The sequence below is a fragment of the Lutra lutra genome, chromosome 6 (assembly GCF_902655055.1).
Source record: "Lutra lutra chromosome 6, mLutLut1.2, whole genome shotgun sequence".
Lineage (NCBI taxonomy): Eukaryota > Metazoa > Chordata > Mammalia > Carnivora > Mustelidae > Lutra > Lutra lutra.
In genome coordinates this window covers 20,845,746-20,872,473 of record NC_062283.1, presented here as the reverse complement: position 1 = coordinate 20,872,473, position 26,728 = coordinate 20,845,746, and the positions used below count along the sequence as shown (strand labels likewise).

General features: G+C 44.5%; 1 protein-coding gene across 1 annotated transcript in view; it reads left to right on the top strand.

Moving 5' to 3' along the window:
- Positions 1–26,728, top strand: part of LY86 (lymphocyte antigen 86) — a 57,758-nt gene extending 31,030 nt beyond the window's left edge. The window contains exons 2-5 of the mRNA XM_047734069.1: positions 317–403; positions 1,984–2,112; positions 22,349–22,401; positions 26,358–26,728. Coding sequence (XP_047590025.1) covers positions 317–403; positions 1,984–2,112; positions 22,349–22,401; positions 26,358–26,441 — 353 coding nt within the window. The 3' untranslated portion in view covers positions 26,442–26,728. The remainder of the gene's footprint in view (positions 1–316; positions 404–1,983; positions 2,113–22,348; positions 22,402–26,357) is intronic.

Sequence of the window (26,728 nt, the reverse complement as noted above, 5' to 3'; positions counted from 1 at the left end):
CAGGAACTACAAGAATTCACGCAATGACAAAAAACTTAAGTAAGTGTGTAACCCACCCACCAAGACCCATGCTCATTTCAGATTGAGAGTCTGCCATCAGAACATGGCATTGACCAACAATCACTATGGAGAGACTTGGGAGGATTATCGATGGCATCATGAATTCATGCGAAAAAAAATAGTGTGGGACAATATGTTTTTGAATCAATTTTGGTGATTCATGTAGAAAAAAAATGATATCGCTGGTGTGAATTTGTAATGGAAGTTTGCAGACCATACAATGTACTCACACCTAATGTTGTGTTCTTCTTGGCAGATCCATTACAAGATTTTGGCTTTTCTGTTGACCAGTGTTCTAAACATTTAAAGTCAAATCTCAACATTAGATTTGGAATGATTCTGAGTAAGTAAAGAGTACTGACATGAAATAAAACGTTGCACAATCTCTTCCTGGTCCACACATCCCAATTACTTCCATTAACGACAGGAGCTAAGTGGCTGGCTAAGCCACTGCCACCACTACTGGAATCGGGTCTATTTCCATCTTCATTTTTACTTCTCTGTCTGGGTAACATCCATATATAGTGGAATTCTCAATGAATGCTGTGTTTTTTTATTGAAAACTCTTGAAGCATTCGTTTCGATGAAATCAGCACCTGTAATCAGCATATCCAACAACAAAAAGAGATAACATCAATATTTAGGCTTGACGTCTATGTGGGAGAGGGCTTTTGCTTTGTTATCTCTGCAATGAACAAGTCTACCACCAGCAGTATGGCTTGTCATTTGATTTATTTCATTTTCCAAATAGCTGATGCAAGTTCTTAAACCTTTGACAAAGGGAAAGATATGTAATATCTCTCCCTCCACCCCAATCAATGAGCTGAGGCACTCTCTGATTGTTTCTTTTTATTTGGCCATGCCTATACAGTTAGTCATTCTATTGCTATAGCTGCTAGAGTATCTGCCTTCTAAAGCAGTTTTATTAAAACCAGAACTTAGCGTGTGGAATCATTCCAGGGAAATGGAGGGAACATCGCGGGGGACCCAGAACTCTTGTGCATCTTCGTATTTCCAGAACCTTACCCAATATCTGGATTCTATAGCAGAAGCTGAGTAATAAAGGAGGAAGGGGAGGTGAACCATGAGAGACTATGGACTCTGAAAAACAATCTGAGGGTTTTGAAGGGGAGGGGGGTGGGAGGTTGGGGGATCCAGGTGGTGGGTATTGTAGAGGGCACGGATTGCATGGAGCACTGGGTGTGGTGCAAAAATAATGAATACTGTTACGCTGAAAAAATAAAAAATTTAAAAAAAAAAGGAATGAAAAGAGGAGTAGGGGGAACATAAAAAGGAGGAATGGAGAGAAAGAGAGAACCCTAAAGCCTCCTGTGTCATATGATACAATACCTACCTAAAAACTGTGGGGGGTTGGGAGACGCCACCCCACCACTCTCAGGGGAGAAGTTGTAGAAGCCAGGCCTGCAGCCATCACCTTGAGGGAGTAGGGCATCAGGGCAGGGGAGCACAGCAGAGTGCCTACCTTGCTCCGAACAGATCAAGCTCGTAGAAGGGCCACATTCATACCTAGGGCTGCTGCCATTATGCTTCTCTGCTGTTTTACTGAAAGAAAGAAAGGAAGGAAGGAAGGAAGGAAGGAAGGAAGGAAGGAAGGAAGGAAAGAAGGAAGGAAGGAAGAAAGAAAGAAAGAGAGAGAGAAAGAAAGAGGGAAAGAAAGAAAGAAAGGGAAAGGAAAGGAAGGGGAAAAAAGAAAGGGGGAAGGGAGAAAGGAAAAGAAAAAAAAGAAAGGGGGGAAGGGAGGAAGGAAGCAGGGGGAAGGAAGGGAGGAAGAAAACTGTTCCCACACAGGGCAGGCTTCTGGAAATAAAAGGCCCTTTGGTTCATGCTTCTTTAAATGTTGAATTCTTTGATATGCAGCAAAACCCAAGCTAATAGTAAAGTCGATCTTCTCTTCCCCTTTAGGAGAGGACATCAAAGAGCTGTTTCTTGACATAGCTCTCTTCACTAAAGGATCATCCATTTTGAATTTCTCCTATCCCATCTGTGAGGAGGATCTACCCAAGTTTTCTTTCTGTGGAAGAAGGAAAGGGGGTAAGTTGTCTGCCTTGCTGACTGCTCGCTGAGGTCGAGAGAGGGATGAACCATGGCTTCCAGTTGAGGCCAGAGCCCCGGTTCTGCCCCTCACCTTTGGACCAGCTTAACCTTGCTTATCTGCATGTGTCCTATAAAAATTACCATGAAGCCCATTTCACACAACTTACCTTATATACTGAGTATAAAAACCAAGTGAAACATGCCTAAGAGATACTTTACAAACAGAAAAATGTTACTGTTCATTGTGGCACCTTGTAAAAAAAGAAAAAGAAAAAGAAAAGAGGCTTTCATCAGAAAGAACCAAGAGCTTCCCCAAATCCACTGAGATTCAAAGTATCTCCAGGTTTCTCCTCAGCGATCTCTTTAGTGACAGGGTCTCCTTGATATGGCAATGGACTCAGAAAAAAAGAAAAAGAAAGTGAAGCTTTCTAAATGTCACTGTTGTATTGTGTTCTTGCCCAGTTGAGTCATTGACTGACGGGGGTATTAGGTAGCTAGATTCAAAGTACACAGCATAAAACCATAACCATCTGCTCCTTATTCCAAATCACTAACTGCCTACCTCCCTGCTGTACATACCCCAAGGAGCACAAGAACCCAATTCCAGGCAGTCCGCACCTCCCTCTGAGTCTTGTCCTCCCCCAACATCTTTGCCACGGCCCTGAGATGCCTCTGTTTATTTAACTAAAACGTTGATGTGATCTCTGACCGTCCTCCCAGAAGTCACTCTCCTCTTCCTTCCCAGGACATCCTTCCCTGCCCCAGTGGCCAAGGGGGAGCGCACCCTTAACTCCACACACCAGAAACCTCCACTTGTTTATTTCCTCATTCAAGGAAGCCAGAGTATAATCACCCAATTATGCTTTCCAAACAAAGAATCTAGAAGAAATTGGGGCTCCCTTCCCATAACAAAGAGGTGCAGACAGAGGAAGTTTGTGCAGGAAAAGAAAACAGGGAATTTAAGAAAGTTGCAGGCCCCCTGAAGCTGAGTGGGCTTTGCTGTGGCACTAGATGACAGGCGTCCGTTCAGCCCTCCCTCCTCATCCTCTTCTCTGTTCCCCGAAGAGTGGGGTGCACAACTACACTGGCACAATCATTTGTTCCCATTTGTCATCCTTGGTAGATGATGAGCTTCTTGGTCTTTAAGCCCAGGACTTCAAATGTGCCTGCTCCATAGGGAGTACCTAGCACTGCTCACTCCTGCAGACAGAAAGAGCTCACATCAGTTAGCACTTGTACCAGGCAGGCACTGTCCTAAGAGCTTCACAACCAGCCAGTCATTTACTTTCTACCCCAACCCTATGAGCTAGGACTTTTAACACTCTAATACTGAGCCCAGAGCTAGTGAGGGAGCCATGGCTCGAACCCAGATGAGCTGGCTCCAGGACCCATAATCTTAGTGGCTAAGGAATGAATCAACCAAAGAAGAAACAAGGAACTGTGCCTTTTGGCCAAGACTTTATTTGAAGTCATCATTCAAGAACTCTTTCTGGCCTGGGATCTGACTTTGTTGCAAATAGGGACATTTTTTTCTTCCTAGCTAACCTACCATAGACTGGTGAGTCAGTTTTCCTCTCTGAACTTACTAGAAATATTTTTGATTGATTGGGTGCATTCGTATCGTTCCCCAGCATGGTGAGCTCCTCGTGAGTTGATCCTTCTTCTATAGCCAGTGTCTACAGTTTTATTGGCCTTTATTTTGCTTATATTTCCCATTTTACCCCCAAATAAGTGTCCTTGCACCCAAGTGTGGAAACAAATATGCTTGGAAGCACTATGAGTTTAGTTAGAAAGAATGCATGCTGTGTCAACTTCATTCGTACTTCCTTCTAGTCCCAGAATCAAGTCTCCCTTGTTCCCTCCTGAATGATAGAAATGGGGTCCAGTCTGATTTTCCTGCCTCCTTACTGCTGGCAGGGTAGTCTTCTCAAATACAGATTTGATGAGGCTGGAGAAAGAGGCTACATTCAGCCAAATGAATCATTCCCTCTGGGTGTTCCTGGAGAGTCTCATTCCTACTTATCTCAGCTAGAATCATATCCTATCATGTGTGTTTCTCCCTCCTTAAACTGTGAACTCCTTGAAGGCAGGAATATTTCTTGATCCCCTCTGTCTCTGGAGACTTGGCAAAGAGAGCCTGACACAGAATAAAGATACAATAAATACTTGTTTTATTGAATTTTTATATGACGGATTGAATGCAATATACCAGCTCATCTTAAAAGCAACTATCTAATGATGTTTATACATACCACTAGGATACAAGTGCATCAAATCCTAGCAAACAGTGAATTATCTTGGCCCTCCATGTTTAATAAAACCTGTTTTCCCCCCCATGAATAGTTTTAATAGAATTACTAAAACAGGAGAGATATTGTTCCCCCAAACTGAGATGTCCAATTCAGCTCAGCATCTCAGAAGGCTCTCAGAAGAGCTCAGAAAGCATCTCAGCTCACATCTCAAGAAGAAGTGCTTGCCTTATCTGAATGCAGCCCTATAGCCATTTTTTTTTTTTTTTTTTTTTTTTTTTTTTTTTTTTTTTTTTTTTTTGCTTTATTGCTGCGGGGCTAAAACCTGCATAGGCAGCCTGAGAAGTCGGCACTCAGGGAATTGCCAGGAAATTTCATACCGTATAAAACAATCACAAAACTGATATACAAATGCTGCATGAACAAATAATTAGGTAAATTATATATGCCAGAAAAACTAACATCTTAAATAGTGGCTTCTTGGGTTATTACTTTTTGCTTTAACCCACCCACAAACCAATTGCAGGAATGATTCTATGGGAAGCAGTGATTAATTCTAAGACCAGAGTGGGGGAAAGTAAAGAGCTGAAGCCAATTCAAACCCAAGCACAAGCTGCTGTTGACATATTAAGCAGGAAACAGAGTCCCTCTGGGGTTTGCAGGTCCTTCTTAGCAGAGCAGTGAGAAAACTTGGTGTCTACTGCAGGTGGCACACGAAGGTATTTGATATAATTTGTTTGATATCATTTCCAAGGCATTAGTATGCATTCCTCAGCTCCCTACACCCTGCTGGCTGTTCTCCAAGCCAGATAAACTACAAAGTGGTTCAGGTTTAGTGAAACTATGTTGATAAAATGTATCCTTTCCTTCTGCATCTTCCCCAGCTGGCTCTAAGGCTAGAGCTCATTTTAGCTTTTATGGTGTGATTAGCCATTTGAGGGTGATAGCCTATGTGTCCAGTTATAGGGGATTGATTAAGCAGATCATTGTTCAGCCAAATGCAGGTTCGATGTCCTCTGCTTTTAAATGATGTTGCAGGAAACTATTAAATTACTTGAAAATATACTCACAAATTTTGTGAAGTGACAAAAAAGCTTGCATGAAAGAGTACTCACTGTTGGATACTGTTTTTAGTAAAACGTGGGTAAGTGTATGCACCATTGAGCTCTGAAATAGCATACACTTAGGTACTAATGGAGGTCAGCCCTGAGTGGTGGAACTACTGATCTTTGTTCTCATCTTTTTGGAAATCTCTTCTGCTTTCATAATAAATATACAAGGTTATTCTTTTCAATGTGAATGAGCACTGTAGGAAAGAATAGAGAGGATGAATTCTTTTCTTCCTCATCCTCTTTTCAAAAAGAATCAACCTACTTAATAGTCAATGATAATTGGAGTTAGAAAGTTCTGAGTCCATGTGTGGCATACAATGTCCAAGGATCTTTCAATATTCATTCTGGGTTACTCACTTTCCCCTTTACCCAGCTGTGGGTTCATTGAGAAAGAACCAAAACAGGTCACTGTTTCACTTTGTTCGTTGTTAATGTTCCCTTATTTCCTTTCTTGCCCCTGGTGGCATTGGGTTACGCAGATCCATTGGCTTTACTTGATCTTGATGCTTTCAAAATGGCATCAGTTTTTTAAGAATAAACTGGGATTAAATCGAATGTCCTAATGACCACAACTGATGACTACCTCTAAGGAGAGAACAGTAATGTCAGCAGAAGCTCCATAGCTTTGGGCGGGTCCACAATGTGCCAACTGTGCCCTTACCCTAGTGGATCTCAATCTTGGTTGTACATTAGTTAGACCCACATGTGGCTTCTCAGCCATGGAAATGTAGCCAGTCTGCACTGAAAGGAATTATAAATGTAAAGTCCAAACTTGACTTCAAAGACTCAGTATGGAAACAAAGAATGTGAAAGATCTCAACCATTGTTATATTGTTTATATACTGAAAATATAATATTTGTTATGCACTATGTTAAATTAAATTTATAAATACTATACCATATTCTAATTATTTATCAACAATAAAACATTATTATTGACATGTTAAAATTAATTTCACCTTCTTAAACATGGTTACTAAAAACATGTAAAATTATACATGTGAGTGTCATTATAATTTTATTGGACAATGCTCCATTATAATTTCCCTTTACTATTTTGGAGATCCCAACACCCCACACCCCAGACCAGCATCTTGAGAGAAGTGACCCCCACCAGGTGATTCCAGTGCTCTGCCAAGGTTGAGGAGTCCTACCTTAGCCCCAGGCAGGCATAGCTCAGTAACAACTCCCATTATCACAGCACCTAATATGCACCAGGAACCTTTGCAGGTATGTTCTATATATGAACCAATTTATGGCTTGCACCAACCTTGTGAAGGATAGAAACTATTGTTATTATCCTCATGTCAGCCGATGAGGAAACAGTCCCAAAGGGGTTAAGAAACTTACCCAAGGTCACAAAACCACCAGGTGGTAGACCTGAATTTCTCTCTCCAGGAAGCTGAACTCCAGGAACTTGCTCTAAGCCTTTCTGTTACATATTCTCTTTGAACATCAAGAAGATATTGCTGGAAAAGTATGACTCTTTTCAGCTCTCCACTAGAACTGGAAACAAGGATTTAAAAGGTACAACAAAATTATAAGAATCAAATAATCATTTTGGGCTTAACCATCCGTTATATAAGGTGGTAGTTCCCAAAGTGTATTTCTGAGACCAGCAACATCAGCATCATCTCAGGAATTATCAGAAATGCGCATTTTTGGCCATCACCCAAAATTATTAAATTAGAAACTGTAGGATCAGGGCTTAGCACTCTGTCTTTTAACAAGCCCCTTGGGTCACAGATCAGCAAATTTGTTCTGTGAAGAGTAAGGTAGTAAATACTTTAGGCTTTGCAAGCCACATGTTCATGTGGTTTCTGCAGCACAAAAGTAGATACAGACAATATGGAAATGAATGGACATGGATGTGTGCCAATAAAACTTTATTTGTCAACACTGAAATGTAAATTCCACTTAATTTTTCTGTGTTGTTAAATATTATTCTCCTTTTGATTTTTTGGATCCATTTAAAATGTAAAAACCATTCTTAGCTTATGGCTGCTGAAAAAGAGGCATTAGGGGTATTTGGCACACAGACCACAGCCTGTCAGCCCTGCTCTAGATCAGTCTGTCGCATACTAAGGCGACTGCTATAAGGAAAATGAGGACTCAGGGCTCTTAGCCAGAATTCCTGAACACAAGTATTCCCTGGCTTTCACCACAGTAAGCACTCACCTAAGGTTCAGGATAAATTCAGATTAGGTTACTTTGGAAAATGTTAACAACTTTTTTTTAACCTATGTTTTGCCAGGGCCAACAAACCAGATCTGGGGCAAAGAGAGGGGACTTCACATAAAGACTGGTGCACGAGCCGATGGCAGGGGGAAAAGAGACCTGTTTGAAAACACCAGAAAGCAGGATTGATGGTCTCTGCCCCTCCCATAGCTACCATTTACAGGCTGGGGACAGAGGGCTCCTCTGTCTGGAGGATCGTTTGATCTGTCTGGTTCTCAGTTGCTTCATCTATAGAAGAGAGAAACCATAATTCTTTTTCAAGTAATAGTGAATACTAAAAAAAAAAAAAAAATTGTGTCACATGCTTGGCACATTAGAAAACAATAAACAGGGCAGTGACATGTCTCTCTGCCTCCTCCCCTACCTGAGGGACCTGGAGGCAGGGGTGAAGCAGCTTGAGGGACGTGCAGTGACTTATATACCGGGCGAGGGTCTCCCACGGAAACAGGGTGGGGGCAGGCCAACTAACACTGTGCCGCATGCTCAGGGTCCCAGGATTTCCCGAGGAGTAAATGAACAAGTCTCTTCTTGTGTCTTCCTATTACATTTTGTTCTTTTATCTTGGTCTAAGGTCAGCCTCTAACATTCTCATTTTATGCTCCCAGCTTGACTTCTTTCCAGAATGAGTAGAAGTGGAAATGTCCACTTCCTTCCTGGAAATGTGACATCTGTCCACGGAGGTGTGGTTCGTTCCCGTGGCCCCAACAAGACTAACCCACAATCGTCTGACATAGAAACTTCTTCCAAAATGTGGATTTGTTGACACTAACCTCCACCACGAATGAGACCCCATAGCTCTAGCTTAGAAATGAGTTGAGTTCACCGAAGTCCCTTTCATTCCCTTCTAGTTTATCATGCAAACAACATACTTTGATTTCCATTCTCGACAAATTGGGGTTCACTTTGTTCAGCAACTTTCCTAGAATATCCTGTCTCTGGAAGATGAAGATGAAATGAAAAGTAGAGTGTAAAACTGATAGTGGGACATACTGTTGGGCATGAACCTGAAGGATCAATGCGGGACGTAGGAAGAGGTCCTTCCTGGACACATTCCACCCAAATAGAAAGTGGGGTAGGGGGACTCAAAGGAACAGAACGGCTCAGGTTTGGGCTCTCCAGAATATAGCATGGAGGGCTATGTAGATCCTCTACTGTAATGAACCTGGAGATTTGGGCAAAAACCTAGATTAATACCCTAAAATAAAAAGAATGAACACAGCATTTTCACTCGTGATAGCAAAGACACATCAGCTGTCGGGCTTGATTCTGCCCAAACCTCTTTGAGTACAGCCCAGGTGAAGACCATCGGTTTCACGGCACTAAATAATAATTGGCTTTCAAAAATGATTTTTTTATTGCTTCAAGGATTAACAGGTGAATATTAGCTGAACCCAACCCCTTGCCAAAACCAACTAAAATTAAAATAAATGCTTGAAAGAGCTAAATAAGAGCATCTCATAGGTGTGTGTGTGTGTGTGTGTGTGTGTGTGCGTGCACACATGCCCGTGTACAGTAGGTATATATGATTTTAAAGTAGGAGACCCATAGGTCAAGAGCTTCTCTCTGAGACCTTGGCTGCCATGACCGACATGGCTGAGGCACAATGAAAAGCTGGGAGGACTTGATGTCATATGCATGTCAGAATCCCAGGGAGGTAGAGAAATCAACAGTCCCTACAAGATCTGCTAGTGCACGGTGCACCTATCTCATTCTGGATAGGCTAACCACCTTCCAGGAAGAGCAAAATCTGCCAGCAGTTACATACAATGGATATTGACACACTTCGGGCAATATGAGGGCCACAGCAACAAATCAGGTGCGGATTTAATTTTAACTGCGTCTGGAAAGCTTGTAATTAAAATAAATATTACGGTGACACCTTTTACAAGCTGGAGAACCCTCTAGTCAAGGAAATAATTGCTCCCTGGTTTATCTTTTGTGTAAAGCTGAATGTTCCTACTTTAAGTGTTTGTCCAAAGTGGGGAATGCATTGTAATTAGATGAATTTCAATATGCAGCAGAGTAGATCCCATGAGAACTGTACATAAAGTCTGACATGCCATTTCCCACAAGGCAGGTATTATCTCTGACAGCAGCTAAGGGATCCTGCTATAATATTCATTGATTTTACGTATACAAATAAGACAAAGGCAGAAGCATAGGGGATGCTCATGTTGGCTCCCTGTCCTCCCTCCCCTTTGTTAGCTCGGGTGTCTGTCATCTGTCCTGGTATTATGCTGGATGAGTGCATCCGGCCATCCTCTGAGCATCATTAATATTAATTGCAGAAACGTCTCAACTTCAATATCTGTAACGATTCAGAATTGGGTCTGAACAGTTCTATCTAGATGAGCAATTCAAATCTCATCAGCTAGATTTCTACTGCCCTAGCTCTCTCTGTTTCTCTATGCTCCTTTTCACGGGTCTGTGAAATGGAGGAAGTTTAGAAATTGCCTAGATTTGGAGAAAATTCCCACAGATGCTTTCTGCAAAATGTCTATGCCTTGCACTGCTGTAGTAAAACACAGGACAAAAACACCTTCCAGGCAAGTGCTCCCTTCAAGAGTTTCCACCATTAATCTACACCGACGGTCCTGACAATCTCTATAAAGCACGCCCACAGCCAGGCACCCCCACTGTGAGCCTCACTTTTCAACTGTTTCACATTCCCTGCACACACACGAACGAATGCAAGCCCCAGGATTACGGTCATTGATTTCTGCTCTGAGAGAAGGGGAACAAGCGGCTTTATCTGAGGCCTCGATTTAAAAATACGACTTCTGGGGATTGTCACCTCTGTCCCACTTGTTTGCTTACCTTTGATTTCTAGGCCATTTTAGGCCACCTGCTTTTGCAAGCTGCTTTGCTTCAGGCTTTCTGCTCTGCTGTCCCTGTAACTTCCTTCTCAATCTCTCCGGATCCCAGCTTCTCATCCTTTATTCCTAGATGACAAGAGGGCTTAGATGGTGACTCATGTGCCTTGGTTCCACTTTCCTCTGATGAATCAAGAGACTGGGGGGTGATGGTTCTCAGCTATCTGGAAAATTTCAGTTTCTCCTGCCATTACGAACCCCACTGTCATTCTGTCACTGCAGGAGCATGCTACCAATCTGGTTTTATTCTCCAAGACTTTTCTGGGGCCTGCCTCATCCCACTACAGGGATGCCTTGGAGCGCAAGAGGCTTGGCCCAGCCCAGTGGTTCTCAAACTCACACATATATCTCATCACCTGGAGGACTTGTCAACTGCACCCCCAATTTTCAATTTAGTACATCCACAAGTCCCCGGACGAGGGGCCCCCACCTTGAGAACCACTAGCTTAGTTAAGGATAAGCACAGGGTTTGAACTGCACAGAGGTAGACCATCACTGCCACCCATGTTTATGTGACTGCAAACAAACTACTCAATCTCTCTGAAAAGCATCCCTTTCTTCCTGTGTACAATAAGGAAAATACAAGTGACCTCATGGGACTGTTAGAAGGAGAAGACATGGTAATACATGCAAAGCCCTTAGAGCAGAGTCCAGCACAGAGTAAGCACTCCGTGCATGATAAATGGAAACTACTTCATGCAGCTGATTAGGGATTTCTCAAGCAAGGGCTCTGGGCCCCTGAAGTCATCCATCTCAGAGTGGAAGTCTGCATTTTAACAAGGCCTTCAGGGGCAGTAGAGCTTTCGAGGTAAGAGGAACACAACTCTAGTCCAAGCTGCGTACCCTCTGGTGGCTGACACAGTAGAGTCTCCGTGGGCTCTTTGTGTCTTGGGAGAGAGCTCATTTGCATTTCTCCTGGCACTGGACATTTGAAGCATCATCTTCACCTTTAGCCCTCCTTCTCTTCATGTTTTATTCTTTGCCTGCTTCGTTCGAGTTGCTGTGGGTTTGCTGGTCAGTCGCCACTGTTGCAAAGTGAAGGAGAAAGTCAACAAAAACAGAGGTGTGTGATGTACTAGCAGAAAACTCATGCTCTTAAACTGCAAAAAACAGAAGTCAGAACAATGGTCACCCTGGAGAGGGTACAAGCAATGACCAAGCAAAAGAGGACTTTTTGTTGCAAAAAAAAAAAAAAAAAAAGAAAGGAAGAAAGAAAAAAGAAAGAAAGAAAAAAGGGAAACATATTGCTTATTAAGGAATCCTACAGCCCTGAGAAATTTCTATCTATAAACAAATTCGAGCCCATCTGTAAGAGCCAATAATATGTTGGAACTGTCCTCTGCCATCAGTCACAGTTTCACTTTAGCTGAACCCAGCATATTTCGACTAATGATGACCTAGGAACAAAGCATTTTTTAATTTTCTAAGATAATACAAGCTCCTTTATGAATTCCCAGCCTGTTGTAGATTTTCAAAAGTCTGGCTCAAAAGCTCCCACACTTCCATGTAATAATCATTTACGAAGCCAATTAAGAAGGCCAATTCCCAGCTCCCTGGACCACTCCAAAACTCTGATCTACAGTTGCTGGTATTTGCATTTTAACAAATATCCTGAGAGCCCCGATACGCATGGACCTCAGAGACCCCCCAATCTGAAAAAAGCCATCCTCTGCAATGTCTATTCCATTATTTCCCATCACATTGCTGTTTCCTGTGTCTGCCCCAGGTTTCTGGAGATCAATTCAATTTCTCTTCTTTCTCTCCAGCACTGTCTTCTTCATTTCCATTTCTGGAAATCCAATCAGCCCACCAATTCACAAGTTATATTTTGAGAGTTGCATTAAGTATTTATCCACTGAAATTCAGAAATAAGTTGGTAGGGGAAAAAGAAAACTTAAATTTTCTTTCCCTTCTCACTGCCAGAAGTTATGTATCTCTTGGAGGGAAACTGAGCAGCCAACAAGACCAAAATGTCTTGTAGGAGGAATAACTTGGAAACAATCATTTCACCTTCTGGGTCCCAATTCTTCATCAATGACTTAATAATTGGCACTGTCTGGGGGCAGTGGCACCTGGGTGGCTCAGTCAGACAAGCATCCAACTCTTGATTTTTGGCTCAGGTCATGATCTAAGGGTTGTGGGATTGAGCCCCACATCGGGCTCGGTGCTCAATGAGGAGTCTGCTTGGGATTCTGTCTCTCCCTCTGCCTCTGTCCCTCCTGCAATGTGTGCTCACTCTCTCTCTTAAATAAATAAATAAATCTTTTTTAGAAAATAGATAATTGGCACCATTTGGTAGTGGAGCCACTAGCCACAAGTGGCTATGGAGCACCAGAAATGTGGCCAGTCCAGAATGAGATGTGTTTTTTTTTTTAAAGATTTTTATTTATTTGTCAGAGAGAGAGGGAGAGAGAGCAAGCACAGGCAGACAGAATGGCAGGCAGAGGCAGAGGGAGAAGCAGGCTCCCTGCCGAGCAAGGAGCCCGATGTGGGACTCGATCCCAGGACGCTGGGATCATGACCTGAGCCGAAGGCACCTGCTTAACCAACTGAGCCACCCAGGCGTCCTGCAGAATGAGATGTGTTTTAAGTGTAGAATACACACTAAAGTTTGAAGATTTTGTGCCCAAAAAAAAAAGTATGAACAAAAGACTTCCAAATAGCTCTTTAATATTTTTATATTGGCTACATATTGAAATTATAATATTTTAAGATGTGGGTTAAAATATATATTCTTAAATTAATTTTACTTCCTTTTTCCTTTCTGTAAAATGTGGCTACTAGAAAATTTTAAATTATGTATGTGGCTCACTAGCCAATATGATAGCCACTAGTCACATGTGGCTATTTAAATCATTTACATTTAAATTAAATTAAAAATTGAGGCCATCAGTCACACTAGCTGTGTTTAGCTAGAGGCTACCATATTTGATGATGAAGATATGGAACATTTCCATCTTTGCAGATCATCATTAGACATCACTGACCTAGTAGTTTCTATATTGATGTAATTTTTTTTTAATAGTCTATCCTGAATGCAAGTATGTGCAGGTATATTGAAAATTTCAGTCCCCAGCAGAAGCTGTAATCCCAAGTGCCTTCTCTTTTGCTGAAATCTTGGGTTATGCTGGTGTCATGGTTCTGAAGGGCCCTTTGTTGTGGTCCCAGATTGAAAAAAGCCATCTCTCATGGCCCCTTCTCAGGTCAATAATCTGGAGCCTCCTCTCTTAATCCAAGACTACTGTGTTAGTTTCCTACTGCTGTTGCAACAAATGACCACAGATTTAGAAATATGTAACACAAATGTATTCTCTTATAGTTTTGGAGGTCAGAAGTACAAAACCAAAGTGTCAGCAGGACTGTGTTCCTTCTGGAGAGTTCAAGAGAGAATCCATTTCCTTGAATTTTCCAGTTTCTAGAAATTTCCTTGGCTTGTAACCACCTTGTAATCTTACTGAACTCACCCAGATAATCCAGGTTCATCTCCCCATCTCAAAATCCTTAGTATAATTATATCCACAAAGTCACTTTTGCCATGGAAGGTAACATACTCACAGACTCTGGGGATAAGGACACAGACATCTTGAAGGATGGGCATTAGCAGACTGCACAACTCCCAGATGGAAAACCAGTCCATCTTGCCTGACCTCTGCATACCACATAAAAAGGCCAACTGATTGTGGATAATCCAAGGAGAACCCAAACTCTATGTTTTCAATGAAAATGGCCTCACAGAAGTCAAACCATTTGGAGAACTTCACAGATGACACGGTCACTCATTTACCTGAGCAGAGATACAAGTTATCTGTTAAGGGATCATGGGGCACCTGGGTGGTTCATTGGGTTAAAGCCTCTACCTTTGGCTCAGGTCATGATCCCAGAGTCGTGGTATTGAGCCCCGTATCCGGCTCTCTGCTCAGCGGGGAGCCTGCTTCCTCCTCTCTCTCTGCCTGCCTCTCTGCCTGCTTGTGATCTCTGTCTGTCAAATAAATAAATAAAAATCTGTTAAGGGAGCATATCACTGCTCAGAAAAGGTTGGCCTTGTTGGGCCATTATTGTCACCTTGTCTGAGACCCCATAAAACTCCCACCTGCCATTGACCCTATTCATAAGGAAAACTATTTGGCTGGAAGTCAGTTCCATGACTGGAATCATGCCAGCAGAGAAAGAGAGTGAAATAGAAATGAGTCCCTTACAAGAGTTTATTATTAATTATTTATTATTAAGAGGAAGCCAGCCTGTGATTGGGGGGGAAATGAATAAGGATAACAAGGGTGTCTTGGAATCACCAGAGAAGTGCAAGTCGTGGGCCCATGAACAAGGAATCCCTGGGAAGATTCTCGCTTTGTAGTTTTAAAAATGATCCATTGCATGGGGTTATGGATATTGGGGAGGGTATGTGCTATGGTGAGTGCTGTGAAGTGTGTAAACCTGGCGATTCGCAGACCTGTACCCCTGGGGATAAAAATATACGTTTATAAAAAAATAAAATTTAAAAATGATCCATTGCAAGGACACAGTGGATGCATTCGAGCTGTAAATAACATTAAGTTTCTCTAGTAGTAAAAGGCCAAACAAAGCTCTCGTAAACCCGTTTGAATGAACAGTGAATGATACCGAAGTAAAAAAAGAAAAAAAGAAAGAGAGAGGTCAGAGTAGCACAGACAAAGCTAAACTGTACTAATCCAAACTCTAATCAGATACTAATGAGCTGCAAAGTACAGTTACAATTCTGAAAGCACCAGAGCTAAGATGCCTAGAACTGACCAAAGGGGGCCAGCAGCATGATGGACATCTCAAGATAGGTTTGGAAATAAAACTGAACATTTTCTGGGGCGCCTGGGTGGCTCAGTGGATTAAAGCTTCTGCCTTTGGCTCAGGTCATGATCCCGGAGTGTTGGGATGGAGCCCCGCATCAGGCTCTCTGCTCAGCTGGGAGCCTGCTTCCCTTCCTCTCTCTCTGCCTGCCTCTCTGCCTACTTTTGATCTCTGTCTGTCAAATAAATAAATAATAAAATCTTAAAAAAAAATAAACATTTTCTAAGACTGAGCTCCCAGTAGTGACAGGAAAAATTCTCCCAGTTAAAGGGTCATCTGATAGGCCCAGGAATCTCAAAGCTTCAAATCAGTTTATAGAACACACTTCATTTATTACAGGTTACACCACATTGGCCCACAATGGCCTGCTGCTTAGGGCCAGTAAGAGTCCATGCAAGTGAATGAAGACACTAGAAACCGAGAGGCCGGCGTGCACCTCTCCCCCTCCCCCTGCTCCCTCTTTCCCAAGATTGCCAGCTCCCTCTCAGCCACACCTACCACCCACCCACCCAGCGTGGTCTTCACCTTCTTGTCCCTCTCTCTCAACTCCTGTCTTCTCCAAAGTGTGAGGGTCCAAGCCTTCTCAGGGACCATCCAGGACATTCCTTCTTCCTCCTGCTCTTCCATGAGGAAGTCAGAGAGCAGCTTTGAGGATGCTCGGATTTAGCTTCTGGGCTGGTGGCTCCCGCATCACAGACCCAAATATATCAACAGCCAGCTTTCCAAGACCATTGCTAGCTCATATGGTACAAATTAGGAAAAAGTTCACCTTCTGCCAGGAGACGTTGTTGGTTTGGGGCTCCCCCGCAAAGCCAGAGACAAAGACTCGGGGGTGGGGAGTTATTAGGAAGCAATGCCAGAAAGCAGCAGTGAGCGAGGTGTTCGGGGGATTCAGGGCAGGAGGAAAAGCCAGGAAGGGATAAATGGGCAACTGATTACCGGGATGGGAACCAGGGCTCAGCCCCACTGGGTTCCTTGGACAACTGCTGGGTGCATGTCAGGACTGTCCCTCGGAGGGTGGGGAAGTTGTGGAATTTATCCCCAGATTCCAGTCCTCCTGGGTTGAGAGCTTCCAGAGGATAATGCCCTTGTGGTTGTCCTATGCAGACCGTTGTACAGAGGGAAAATAGAGAGGTGCCAGGCTCTTGACCTGGGACAATGTCAGAGGCATGGCTGATGCTACCTAGGCTGCCCTGATTTCAAAACTGGTTAGGGGAGTGGTCAGGACAGCAGAAGGATCTGCAGGTGGGACCCAGCCCAGACCAGGCTGCAGAGCCTGGGCCCATGGAGCAGGAGCTGGATTTGGGCTCCCACCCAGGCCCTCGGCTGGCAGCCTGTGCAACTGCACATAGACACTCAGATCACTTCTGAGGTGGTACAGGCGTGCTTACCACACTGAAGTCCTCTGGTGGCCACCCTCAGGAAAGACATAAAGAAAGCACATGGGGATCTGGGTGGCTCAGTTGGTTAAGCGACTGACTTCGGCTCAGGTCATGATCCTGGAGTCCCAGGATCGGGTCCCATATTGGGCTCCCTGCTTGTCAGGGAGTCTGCTTCCCCTCTGACGTCCCCCTTCTCATGGTCTCGCTCTCTCTCTCTCTCATTCTCTTTCTCTCTCTCAAATAAATAAATAAATAAATAAATAATCTTATTTAAAAAAAAGACATAAAGAAGGCACAGATTCTGGGGAATAAAAGGCAAAGTGGCCTAGGAGATAGAGAGGCTGACAAAGTCAAACACACCAAATTAATTAATTAATTAACTAATTAATTAAAATAAACAATAAAAAATAAAAACTGGACCTGGAGCTACCTGCCCACACTGCCTGGACCCCATCCATTGAAACCCAGATGAAACCTCAAGGCTTTCAGGCCCACAGGGAATCTGTCTACAGCCACAGTCGCCACCCCACCCCCACCTTCCAGAGGCAGGGGACACTCCTCCAAGTCCCCAGGCATGCAATCGTATTATGAATTTAAACGAGAGCCCTAAACAGCAACTAGTTCAGTGCCCTGTGGGACCAGGAAGCATTTTCTACACCCTTCAGGGTCAGAGACTGAAAAAAAGCAGAACTAAAATCTGGGAGGAGATGAGGAGCAGTGCCCGGGTCTGCCAGACTTGAGTGTCTTAAAGGAAATGCCCAGAGGCAGGGAGAAGAGTGAAAATTATATTTAGAGCTTACTAAGATTGAAGTAATGTGCTTGTTCCCTCTCACTCCAGAGACAAGGCTCCTAGTCTGCTTGGAACACTCTCCCTCCTCCCTCTTTGCTCTGGGACCACTGCCCACAGGAGCCCCCCTAAAGGGGCCTCCTCAGCTCCTGAGGTGCCCCCACTCACTGCAGGGCAGGCTGAAGCCTGTGTCCTAGTTGAGCACAGCTCCCCCCAAAATTCCCTTCCACTGGGCCTGGCTGGTAGGAAAAAGACTTAAACCTGGAGTAAATAAATAAATGATGATTTTTAAAATCTTTGTTCTGAATATAGTAATTGCCCTATTTATGATAAATTACAATTCAAGTATTTTTACATTGTCGAGCATCCTCCTGGTGCTTAAATATTGATGACATTTAGGTAATAAATTTGGAAGACTGGAGGCAATTGCAGGAAGATACTAGGAAGGGCTAGGAAATGGGGAGAATGCATCCCACGGAATCCACACGTTCAGGGAGCGTTTCCAGCGGGCGTCCGTGCTGCCTGAAGAGGACTAAAGGCTGTAGAGCAGGGGGGCAGCCCAGAACCTTGTGCACATCGAATCCAAAACCCTTTGGGACCTTTTATTTCTACAATTTAAAAATCAATTTCCTTTCTGAAAAAGACACTATGTGCCAACCACATGAAGATCTGGGTCAAAAACAAAGCCAATTTGCAGAAATGACTTCATGTGTTCCGAACCGGGGAGGTGGGTTTCTTTAATCCGCAGCACACCGAAAACTGATAAAGATTTCAAATGGAGGAAAGGAAGGAGTGGGTACAGATATACTGGGGCTCTTTTTATAGTCCTGGAGTGTGAGAATGTTAATTAAAGGAATCTCGGAATCGGGGAGGATCTAAGAATGGAAGGGGCGAGAATTTAATTTTAGGTGTTGTTTCATTAGGTTAAAAAAATAAAAAAGTTTCATGAGCTACCTGCAGCCGTTCTCAAAAACTTCATGGACCCCCAAAAAGCTCCAAATGAAACTGTAAAGTATGAGAGACAGAGTTAATGAAAACCTCTCGGCCCAATTTGGTTGTGGATATAAGCATGTGAAACACACACTCGAAAACCTTGGAGCAGAAAATGAGCGTAACAGGATATTAGATATCATTCTAATGTGATTCTTCAAAGAGCTGTCCTCACCCATTTTTTTAAAACAAAAGACGCGAACAGATCTTACTAGCTGTTGCCTCTGCTGAAACGTTCCCAAACCTAGGCTTGATGTGTTTCTCAGCATCCAAGTGAGTCTTGATGACGTTTCCTTTCTTCTCATCCAGTGGATAATAACACAACCAATAAGTAATGGCTCTAGCCTTCCTGGGGATCTCACTCTTCTCAGCAAGTTTACATACAGTTCTCTGGTCCACCCAATACCCAATACAGGGGAGAAATTCCCATTTCCATCTTTCAAGTGTAGAAATTAACTGGCATGATGGACACTGAGCTGGCCAATAGCAGAGCTGGGTCCTAAAGTCAGTTCTGTCTGTCTCCAAGGCCAACCCATTTGCCATGTGCCACCTGAGAACAATTAGTAGAAGCATACAGCAGGGGTAAAATGTATCCGAGGGAATCCTGCCAGGCCGGACGTGCGCAGACATTCTCACTCCCCATTCTTGGGTTCTGGCCCTGCTCCTGTGTCCCATACTTTGAGGGTCAGCGTGAGTGATCTGGACTGGTTCATGCCCATAGCATTCACAGTCCTTGTGTTGAGAGCAGCAGAAATCCATTCCTGCCAACAAAAGCAAAGGGATTTTCTGGAAGGCTATCTCGGAGTCACAGAAAGAGAGCAAAGGCTGCAACACCAGGCAAAAAGCGAATAGCCCCAGATGCTGGTGAGCCGGAGTAAAACAAATCCTCTCTTGCCAGAATAGATTGGCCCTGGGTCTCTTCTTTGTCTTCCTGCTCAGACTGCTCTGGCTTTGGTCAGAGAACATCCACTGGGGAAGAGAGAATTTCCTAAAAAGGAATGTTGTACGAGTAGCTGGGCTACTGTAGAGCACAACTGCAGGGGGTACCACTCACATAGATTATAACGTGAATGTTATGCCCTTAAATGCCAGCACTACAACTGAATCCCAGGCAGCCCCATCTGAGTGGTCTGCACTTGTCAGAATCACCACCTGCATACACCTCTCACTTCTCACTTTCTGTGGAGCTCCTCATTGTATCTTTCCCAGTTGCACTGGAAGATTCTTAAGGATGAGATCCAGAACTTCAACATCTCTATTTCTAAAACCACACCATACAGAAAAGTAGTTTCCAATTAAACTTTTGCTTATATCCACAACCAAATATAAATGGATCAGGGGTGCCTGTGTGGCTCAGCCAGTTAAACGTCTGCCTTCAGCTCAGGTCACGATCCCAGGATCCAGGGATCCAGTCCTGAATTGGGCTCCTTGCTCAGCTGGAGGTTGCCTCTCCCTCTCCATCTGCCTGCCTCTCCCCCTGCTTGTGCTCATTCTCTCTCTCTCTCTCTCTCTCTCTCTCTCTGTCAAATAAATAAATAAAAATCTTAAAAAAAAATAAATGGATCATTTAGTGCAATGAAATAGGAATTTTGTCCATCTGGCACCCAACATGTTTGCACAGTATCCTTGCAGGGTATAAGAAACTGACCATGGAAAGGAGGGATAGATATGTTGGGTGCATGAGCACTAACAGAAGCCAAAGGTTATGCTAAGAATGGGTCTTCTGGTAAAAGTTCAGGTTCAGATTTCCTGGAGAAGCCTTTTTCAAAAAGGGTTACCCTTACTCTCCTGATACGATTCCATGTGGGCAGCTGCTCATGAACCAACCATGCTGCCCCTGGCCCAAAGCCCCTTTTCATGGAGAGCGTTTAGTCAGTCTCGAAATGTTTCCTGAACAGTGGTTAGGCACCAGAGGCTGTGTAAGGCAGGAAGTCACTGTGCTATTAAAAGAGCTCAGTACCTAATGCCATCAATAAACCAATAAGCATTTATTCAACTCCATCGTCCTCCACCATCCCTCCACCCTTGCCACCAGACTGGCTGCTCTGATGGCTCATTCCTTAATCCAGTGTCTTGTGTCAGCATAGCCCAGGACCAGAGCTTTCCATCAAGGAGAGGATCACAATAACAGAAGCAAGAATGAAGTTGGTTGGCAAACCCATGTTCTGACTCTGGATCTACTCATTCAACAACTTCTATAACAACCCTATTTTACACCCTGCTGTGTGTTAGACTTTGCAACGTACTGGGAGTCATGCAAACAAGAAGGCACAGGCTACTAAAGGAAACAGCCTATATTCTCATGTACTATTGTATTGAGCACCATGCATGGTGCCTGGTCTGCACTGGGCGGATGCCCATGGTGTGGACTGGTCAATGTATTAATGGCAAACTCACTGACTGCTTACCATGGGCCAGGTGTTATGGAAAGAGTTTTACTTGCGTTGACTCATGGGATGCTCATGACAACTCTGTAAGGTGAATATTATTATAACCCCCACCTCATTTCCTTTTGAGGAAACTGAGGCACAAAAAGATCAGGTGACTTGCTGACTAATAATAAGAAAATCCAAAATTCAAGCCCAGAACAATCTGACCCCAGAGGCTGTGCTCTTAAATATTGTGCTTATACTGTGTGAAATGCGTGGGGCTGGGATGGGGGATGTGAAGGGGCTGGGGTTGGGGGAGCCGTTGGGTCACAGAGACAGCAGTGATCCCTATGAGGAACTGGGCATGGTTTCAATATTCAATATTGACATGAATGGCCCACCCACCACCATAACATCCCAGCAGCTTGACCTCCACTAATGTTTTCCGTCATTCCACCTCAACCACTGACTCCCACATCAATTCTGTGTGTTGTCATCACGAGTAAACGCACCACTTCTGAAATCTCCGTGTCAAGACATCTGCCCTCTGGCTTCACCATGTCCTTCCAGCACATTTTAGGACCTTCATAGCAATGATGGAAACTCCATTCAGCTGACTCTACCACTGTTTCTACAGCAACCCACCCTGCCTTCATTTACTTCCTTACCCTTCCTAGCTTCCTTGACCTCTTCTTAGAAGTCTATTCCCAACAGCCTGGACTTTTTCTCCTTATCAATTCTTGCTCAGTAAGAATATCCAACCATCTACCCTTTCAATTCTTGTATCAGAGCTACTGAATGTTGCCTCATTCCCCTCCTCAGGGCTTAGCTCAAATATCATCTCCTTAGAGATGCCTTCCCTGGCCAGCCATCCAACCAAACATGGCATTTGATATTTTAGCAAAATATCATTTGAAATAAAATAAAATAAAATATCATTTGATATTTTAGCAAATTATTGAGTGCTTTCCAGACATTGTTATTAGTACTTTACGTTGATTATTTGAATCCTCAGAGCTACAGGAAGTGGACACTGTTATTGTCATTATTATACCCATCCTGAAAAAGGAAACTGAGCCTAAAGAGGTAATGACTATCCCAGATCTAACAGTTATCATAGGCGGTCTCAGGACTGAACCCCTCGCAGCCCAACTCCAGCCGGGCCTCTTAACCATCACACCATCTGCCTTTCACACAGCCAGCATGTCTTCTAGCACTTTCTACAACCCAGGTACTGCCTTATTTAGTGATTTACATGCCGTCAGTGACCTCTTCAGAATATGAGCAGCTGTGTGGACAGAGACCTTCTTCTCCATCACTGGATCCCTAGTGCACAGCGAGCACAGATAATATGAGCAAATCATTTTTGTTTAATATGATCGGGTAACATTATGTTTGTTTTGTGTATGTTTCAGAGCTGATTTACTTTGCTGGCCCCATCAATAATCCTGGATTTGAAATTCTCCCGGTAAGGTCTTGGTTTTCTGTTCTGCTCTGTTACTTAATTATTATATTGAGTGGTTTCTTAGAGGAGGAGGAGGTGGAGGACAGAATTAAATTTAAATGGTTTCCACTGGCCATCACTAAGAAAACCCTTCTTCAAAAAAGCTGTTACCTCCTCCTGGGCACTTACAAATGTTTAAACACTGATTTTACCATTTTGGTATTTAACATTTTATGTTCTGATGGACCCTCGGGGATCCTCCGAGCAGACAGCTCCCGCGGAGAGGGACACCCATGTTCTATCCTGCAGGATTGCCTGTGTCTTCGGGGACTGCGTGGTCTAAAGTCGCTGGGGTGTGGGGTGTCAGTGAGGCTGGCTGTTCAGAGAAAAGAAGAAACATGCAAACCACCATGACGGCTTATAGGCTCTCAGATTCCAGCCTTACATTATTGCTCGAGGCTGCCACGGGTGAATAAAATGTCCCCACCTGGACCATTCGCTGGCAAGTCTCATAGCTAAGGGTAGAGTTTTTGACTAATTCTTTTTTAGGCAAAATAATGTGACCTTCTTAAATGGCTGAATTTAAGCACCTGTGACATAAGCAATACATTTGCAATATGCTACTCCTGAGACAATCTCATGGGCTATCATAAAAGGAATCACAAAGAAGTATTAACTGTGTTTTCTGTTTCAACTTCTTCCTCTCAGTTTAAAAGAAAAAAAAAAAAAAAAAAAAACAAAACAAAACCAGTGCCTGACTCTGCGAAATGTTCTCCTCCTGCATGATGAATTTAACTTTGTTTCATTTCTTGTGTGTGTGTGTGTGTGTTTCCTTTTTGTTACAGTCTCTGAGTTCCTCAGGTGCAAGCCTTTATGTCTAGAATATTCTCCAGTGTTGCTCTCGCAGATGGGAAGTTTCCAGCTTCCCCTTCCCCTCCAGGGTTCTCTAATCTTCTCAGCAGACTTTTCAGTAAAAAAAAATACTTCCTTACCTTCTAGAATGTAGGACCAAAATTCTCCCAGCTAGTTTTTTCTTGAAATCTTTGTTATTTGGAATTCCTTTTCCTTCCTTATTTTCCTTCCGAATCTTCCCATCCCCCCTTCCACTGGAGATTGACTTGAAATTTGCAAACAATTAATTTTCATCTTGCATTATTGGCTTAAAATAAAAACAGTGCTCTTTAGGAGTTGCTATGAAATAGGAGGGAAAAGAACTTCTTAAAGGCACAGAATCCCCTTGAAAGAAAATCTGGCAGAGATGTAAAAGAAGTTTTACTGCATTCCCCAGGACACTTGGGTGAGTGCAGGACCTGCATTCTTCAACCAATGATGGTGCTCCGAGATGTTGCCCAGTGTAAGGGCCAAATCAGGCTCAGGTGTCCCCGCCGTAAGCATGGTTGCTTAAGGATGCTTCGGTCCTCTTCCCCTTCTGAGGTTTAGGGTTCGGAAGCAGAAACCTGACCGGCCCTGACTGCACCCAGCCTGCTGACACCTAGCCAAAACTGACAGGGAACATAACCCAAGTGGGATACATGCAACCTGTCACGTATGCTGGAGAGGCTGCCGCCCGCCTTAATCTCAACATGAGCTCCCACGCTGGCTGAGAACCAGCTGCAGCCAGCCCAGCTTCCTTGGCTGACAGCCAGCCAGCAAGACTCAGAGACTTTGCTTCCTAATATGGGACAGACAGTGTGAAGCCTTCTGGTTTTAAAAGACCTGCCCCGGATCCCCTCCTCCCACCAAATCCCCCAGAGATGGGCTCTGTGCTAATTCCATCCCTGCTTGGCTGGAAACTTTTCCACTCAGCAGTCAATCTTGCTCAGCAGTGTCTTGGTGTCACTTTCTTTTTAACACAGCCGGTCCCTTGGCTCCGACTGAAGTCCTTCCCGGAGCCGTGCATCTCTATAACTGCTGTTTTCTGAATTAGAATTTAGAGATCCTTTGGGCTTCTAAGATGTGTGGACAATCACTTGTAGGTAGAGCCTAATCTGCCTAAACGCCAAGGATACAACTGTAAATTCCTGACCCATACATGCAGCACTCTCCTCAACAGTGGAGAGTCTGCCACTCTCTGTCCCTTGTCCCTAGTCTGTTCCTCCCCATCCTCCTAGCATGTTCCTCCACTTTCCTGCGGGTGAGCACAGTTACCCAAATTCTCTTGCATTCTAAACCAGAGTCTGCATATCTTGTACATGTGTGCACGTACGGAATGTAAGTATGGGACTCATGATCTAGAAACCTTCCTGCAAACACATCTTTTCTTAGGCTTTATAAGGCTATAGTGAAAAATTCATTTGCTTTTCGAATTGGAGGGTGTGCGTGCGCTTGAAGTCACATGGACACGAAACGTAAGGTGATGGCGAGGGGGACACGAGCAGGTGCACGTCTGAACTGCTCTTTACTCATACTAAGTTCTCTAACTTCCACACTGCTTTGGTTAAATCCCTGCGCTGCTTCTGAAATCACAGCTGCTCATATCTGGGCGGGCAGCCTCAGGGGAGCCTATGCTGTCACAGATGCTCAAGCTGAACACTGCCCTAGGGGACGCTCCAAGCAGCCCTCTCGCCTCAGCCGCCATCCAGAGAACAGCCTGGCCCTGGCAAACGCAGCTTCCATTGTTGGGGAACCTGCTCACTCCTGGACCTCTGCTAATTGCTAGAAAGTTATTCTTCTCCAAGAAAAACTGCCTCTCCAACAACCTCCATCCAGTGGTCTGATTTATTCCTTCCCTCCGGCCGTATACAGATTAAACCCCTTTTCTTCTTTGGGCGACGGGCACTTCAAAGATGTGCCAGGAATCTCTTGGGATCCTTCCCTCTTGGGCCCTTTGCCCTGCTTACCACCACCTCCCATGGCCCAGAGCATCTCTTTCCGGACTGGTGAGCCTACAGACATGTCCCCACCACGTGGCCTCTGGGGCCTGGGGTGGAACTTTGGCACTGAACAGACACACGGGCTTTTCTGCAGTTTCACATTCAGCACAACCACTAACCACGGACGAAGAGAGTCCTCTGTGGAGTGTCATTGCCAGAAAAGAGCCCTAAAATGTGGCCATACTTCCTCTCATAGAGCATTCTGATTTCGTGCAGTTGAATTTTGATCCCCGAGAGGTCTTCTCTGTCTCAGCAAATGGCACTTGATCATTCCAGTGGCTCAGACCAGGATCTTTGGTGTCACCCTCTGCCCCTCTCTTTCTCTGCCACCCGCATGAGTTTTCCTGGTAAAGCATTACGGGCTCTTACTTCAAAATCTATCCAGAATCCAGTCTGGATTCCTCTCCTCATCTCTGCCATCCGCTCCAGCCTGGGTAGTCTCCCACCTGGTTTTAAGGGCTTCCACTCTCTGCCCCTACAGGCTCTGTGGGCGGCCGGAAGGATCCTATTACCCTACAATTGTGATCAGGCCAGTCTCCTGGGGAGGTGCTCTCATGACCTGTGTCCCTGTCAGAGTGGAAGCCAGCATCCTCATCATGGCCCGAGAGGCCATCCCTGACTCATGACCTCTCTCTCCTCCTGTGCTTCCCTCTCCCAGCAGTCCCATGGGGGTCCTCCCTATTTCTCACACACAGAGTGCCAGCCCTCAGAGCAGCGGGGGTGCCCCCCATCTTCTGCAGGTCTTTGCCCAATGATCCCCTTTGCAGCTCAACCTGCTTGAACCACCCTGCCTAAAACTGCCCACCAGCACGAGCCCAGCCCCTCCCTGCCCTGCCCAGCCCAGTGCCACTGCCTCTCCCCTTCCTTGCCTGTGTTCTGTCCCCAGCACCAGAATAGGCAGAGTGCCCATAGTGAAGCATCGGAGACATGGTCTGTCTGTCCCAGGGAGCCCTTAAGCACCTCGAAGTGAATTTGGTTTGCCTGGTTCTACTTTATCCCCAGTGTCTAAACCAGGGCTGGCTCCTAGGAGGCGCTTGCTGACCACTGGTGGAATGATGGATTGCTTTGCGAATCACACATCTCATGCTTTCCCTGCATCCCTTCTAGGGAGAATACCAGGTTTTGCTGGAACTGTATAATGGAGACCGTTCCACCGTGGCCTGCGCCAATGCCACCGTCATTTATTCCTGAGCAGCTGAAACTTGTGGCATGGTGTGTCTGCTGGGAACGGCAAGCCACTGAAGTTGAACCTGTTCTGTAAGAAAAACCAGTCGATGACGGAGAGGCAGGCACAGGTTCTAGCCCCCGGACCGGACGTCCTCAGACTCCACGTGCCTACATGCTTCTAGGTCACCTCCTGGTAGTCACGATGTCATCCTGTGGGCCTGCCCTCCTCCCCGGGGCCAAACTCACCTGCTTCTCAGCTCCTCAGGAGTATTTCCCCTGTGACCACAAATAAAGAAAGCTGGTCCACAGTG